The 4,567-nt window shown below is 41.4% G+C and overlaps 1 protein-coding gene across 1 annotated transcript; it reads right to left on the bottom strand.

Annotated features, from left to right (window-relative positions):
• Positions 1-320: 320 nt before the first annotated feature.
• LOC100259203 (signal peptide peptidase-like 4) lies at positions 321-3,771 on the bottom strand. Its single transcript, XM_010666037.1, has 2 exons — positions 3,589-3,771; positions 321-827 (listed from the first exon to the last, which is right to left on the bottom strand). The coding sequence occupies exons 1-2, from the start codon at positions 3,769-3,771 to the stop codon at positions 321-323; spliced, it is 690 nt and encodes a 229-aa protein (XP_010664339.1).
• Positions 3,772-4,567: the final 796 nt, after the last annotated feature.

Here is a 4,567-nt window from a genome sequence, read left to right as displayed (position 1 = left end):
GAATTTATTGAAAAAAATCAGTTTTGAAGACATGCATGCAGGTATGAGCTGTGAAAATAGGCCTTGCTTTAAAGGGAAATAACTATGCAAACCATGCAGAAGCATTCTCTCCTGGGCCCAAGGTAGGATGTAGCTGGCAAGAATGAGGGCGATTCACCTTTGGATATCCACATCTGTTGGAATATGCTGAGAGATGCTAATATTGACCCTCCAATCCAGGCACTGTACTTTCTTGCAGGAGGTGTCACCATCTTGACCTTCATGTTGCTGGGAATGAGGGTTGTGATGATGAGTGCAATACCAAGGATATCTTGTCCGATCTAAGCTAAGTTGATGCGGCGAAAAAAAACTGCCCAAACAATAGCAAATGCTATGCAGAATGGAGACATAGCCAAAGTCAGATATGAGACGGCTCCAAAGAATGGCACCTTAACAAATGATTCTGCAGCTTGTTCAAACCATCTGAAACAAGATAACAAAGCCACCAAGCAAGTCTGAAGGCCCTCTACCCCACCAATGCGAAACAGAACCACCAGAACCTCAACAAACCAGAATGAAATAAATTTATAAAGCATAACCAAGAAACATGAAGCGATCACAACAAAAAGAACTGCTGATGTCGTGTTGATATCCGCCATACCACTAGAACCAGTGCCCTCTGTACTTAGAAACTCATCTGAAGCATCCTTTAATAGCTTGTCCTGCTCATTAGCTGCTTCTCTGGCACTCCATGCAGACCAGTAAGATGCAGATAAAATGGTACCAGATGCCATGAGCCGCAAAAACACCTCAGCTATGTCAACAAGTGGACGCTTTGGAGGATATAGCTGAACAGAAAAATTACCACATGTACTGATGGTGCTTCAAACGATCTCCTTCATTGCCTTCCTTGGTCATTGCTGCATGTCTTCGATCCAAACTGAGACTCTTCTTCCCTTGTAAAAGGCTCTATCAAGGTTGAACCTCTTCGCTTTTAAAAGCTCTAGCATGGGGTGGTATCTAGCCATAAACAACAAATTGAAGTAGGGCAAGCAAACAACCAAGGCGCTCACGTTCTTGTGGTCGAAACCAACACCGACAACAAAGGAAACCAGAATGATTTCTATAAGTCCAAGTGATATGACTGGCCACTTCCTTATAGGCCCCTATATCTCTTTCCATCTGAAATCGATTCCTCTAAAGATCATTGCACACTCCCCTTTCAGTTCAAAATATGTTTTCATGTTTGCTTCCGCACCGGCTTTGCTCCTGAAGTGTATGCTAATCGATAGCCTGTAGGAAACCTTACCGACACGTCATGTTCAGTCTTCTTAATCATCATAACAATGCAACAGGGGTGGAATGATGACAGCAAACCAAAAGGCAACTTCGAGTGAGTTATTCAATAGTGAGGGCCCATTTCCTCCATTGTTTATTGGATTGCCACCATAAAGCCTTCCAATTTGAAACATGAGAGCAACAGATGGGCATTTGTTATTGTTGCCTTTTGAGTGAGCGTAGTCTCCATCAACTTGTAGCATGAAGAAGATATCCTTGCTATCATGTAAAGCCTTAATAGAAGTTTTACCACATTTGTACTGGTGATCTTCATCTGGGTCCAAAGCTGGGAGGAGAGAGAGAGTAGCCTGCTACAGACCCATTTTCTTCTTCTGAACATTCACGAAATGTGGCTTCTGCATGGGTTCGCATCTTCATCTTCCGACTCCTTGAATTCCACGCTCCATTTCATGATAGGCGGGAGTGACGAGAATCTTATTCATAGACAGCTAGGATGTAGCAGCAAAGGTGAGAAACGGGCCCAAACTCCTTAACAGTAGAAAGACCTCAAGTCTAATCGCCATGGCCCATAGTATAAGGACATTTTTTTTTTTTTTTTAACACCGCAGGTATAAGCTAGGTAATAGACACATTCAAGGAGAGAGATGCCATAGACGATCGACGCTGACTTCTAAGGCTCAAGCATGATGAGATCGATAAAGCAACATGGTCTTGGATGCAAACAACTCTACAGTCAAGAAAATGAATCACAGACAAGGTCGGCAGCGCCATATGACTGTCATCATACAAGTCTTCAGTTGAGCAAATGCAAAGACGGATGGTTGTAGTGGAGTAAGAACATGTACTGGATACACGGAATTTCTGCTGATACCGAGCTGCGTGCGGCCATTGTGATGACTCCTCAGATCTGGAATGCACTGACAGCAAAGGACTAGGCTCCCATGCACGTGAAAGAGAGGTGAATGATGGGTTTGATGGAGGCTCGGGAGGGTGCGGGATATGAAAACACGTGGTCTTAAGAAGAAATGGTGTATGTATGAGGGCAGGTGATAAGAGTATAGGTGGAAATGGGTATGAAAGAAATGAAACGTGGTGTGGGTAGCCATGTGCATGGAACCTTATTTACATGGGTATGAGGGTAGGAATCATGGGTTGGCATGGGCATGGTGGCAATGGGTGATAAATTGGTGGATTTCATGCACAGGCGAGGTGGAAGGAGTGAAGATATCCCTGCGCATGAAATCCCATGTGTGCGGGAACAACGAAAATGGAGTTTGAATAGCGCGATGAGATAGAATGAGCCGGCACGGAGGGTGATTAAGATGGAGTAACATTAGAGTAAATACAAGAGGAACCCAAGAACAGTTGAACTTTGAGGGTTTTGGATAGTGGCTCTGGGGTTAGAGAAAAAGTGACAAGAAAGGTTTGATAGAGATGGTGGCAGGAATGGGTTTAATGGTGTGGTGACGGGTGTATATACCCGTGAGAGGGTGGGAGGTGGCGGTGATTTATGGACTATGGGCACCAAGGAATTATATGATAAAAATGTCGGGACCACATGATGGCTTCAGTCTCTTTTGGAACACCTTAGAAATATTCGCAACAACCGTTTCTCCTTTTTATGGTATGAAGTGATAGAATAAATGTGGATCGATAATATATTAAACATTATCCAGGATTAAGCTATCTTTTAACATGCAATTTCTGATTTAATCTTGAGTATGGGCCACCTAATGTGTAGAGCCCAATGCCATCACGGGCTTTAGATGATGGGCCTAAGGCCCGTGAGGCCCAATAACCAATGGGTATGGTCCCTAAGGCAGGAGGGTATAAAAGAGCTTTGGCTTGTGTCTTTTGTGACAATCACATCTTTTGAAAAGAACTTAACCGCTCTCTCTCCCGCTCCCATTGCCTGAGAAAATCCAGAGGTGGTGCCCTCCATCAGTCTTAGAAGATTCATACCGTCTTCATCAAAACGTCAAAATGGATTCAGGTTGGATCTCTATCCAAAGATAAAAGATCAAAGGAATGTTTTTTTGAATGCTTGATATACATATATCCTGTTTTGTGTTTTGGGTGATAATGGATTCAAGAAATCCAGCAATTGGTATCAGAGCCTCCCATTTTTCACCAAAAACTTTTATTAAATCAGAAACAAAATTTGGAGGCGCCGTTCAGGCGCGATTTGGTGGCGATCACTGCGACATCATTCTCCGTGTGGTGTCGGGGAATGGAAGACGCCATTGCAAGCGCCTGTCTTGGCGTTGTTCAGGCGCACCACTGCAGCGCCTTTAGGCACCATTAGGGTGCCCTCCCAGAGGCATCGGAGCGCGCATCAGTGCCATTGATGGTGCACTGAAGCACCATTGAAGGGCGCTGGAGCGCCATGGAAGGGTGTTGGAGCGCCATGGAGGCGCGCTGCAGGGGTGGCCTCTGACGCCGTTCCGGGGTTGTGCTCTGAGGCGCCACTTCCGGCATCGTCTCCATCGCCATTTAGGGCGCACTGCTGTTGGAGGCCAACGCCATGAATGGCGTTTTTGTAAAAAAAAAAAAAAAAAAAAAAAAAAAAAAAAAAAAAAAAAAGATGATAAAGGGCCATAAGAGAGCTTGAACCCGTGACCATGTTATTCCCTTTAATTCAAGCCCACAGCTGAACCACTAGACCAAGTCTTTATTTGATGTGTCAATTGGTATATATATATATATGTATATATATACATGCTTTTATGCTTCAATTTGTATGGATATATACATAAATTTGTGCAAAAATAAATAGATGAATAATTTTAATTAAATTATTTTTTCTATATTTGTGTTTTATATTTTTAAAATAAATAAATTGTATATGTTGGTTGCCAAAGTGACTTGTATTATATAATTTATTTATTTTATAATATGTAAACATATCATTGTTATTTAAAATAATCGGCCCAAAGGAAGATTATTTTAAAATAATAATAGATAAAGAAATCATAAATATATGACATATAATGTTTATCTTGCATTTGATATGTTAGTCCAAAGACAGACATATTGTTTTCGATTTTATTGTCAATATTTATGAATTAATTTTGTATAAAGATACCAATTACAAATTAATATTTTTGTCCAAAGACTGAATATTAATGTTTGTGCTAGGTATTTTATATGATGTTATTTATTCATGTATGTATGATGCTTATGTGACTGATTGTGAGTTTTATTATTATGAATTCAGCATCTTCTATATCTGCAAATGTTAATAACATTCCTGTGCTTAACGGCACAAATTTCAAGAAATGGAAAGAGC

This window comes from Vitis vinifera, chromosome 2, assembly GCF_030704535.1.
Source record: "Vitis vinifera cultivar Pinot Noir 40024 chromosome 2, ASM3070453v1".
Taxonomy (NCBI): Eukaryota; Viridiplantae; Streptophyta; class Magnoliopsida; order Vitales; family Vitaceae; genus Vitis; species Vitis vinifera.
The sequence above is the reverse complement of the archived record's forward strand: the minus strand, read 5'-3'. Positions and strand labels throughout refer to the sequence as shown.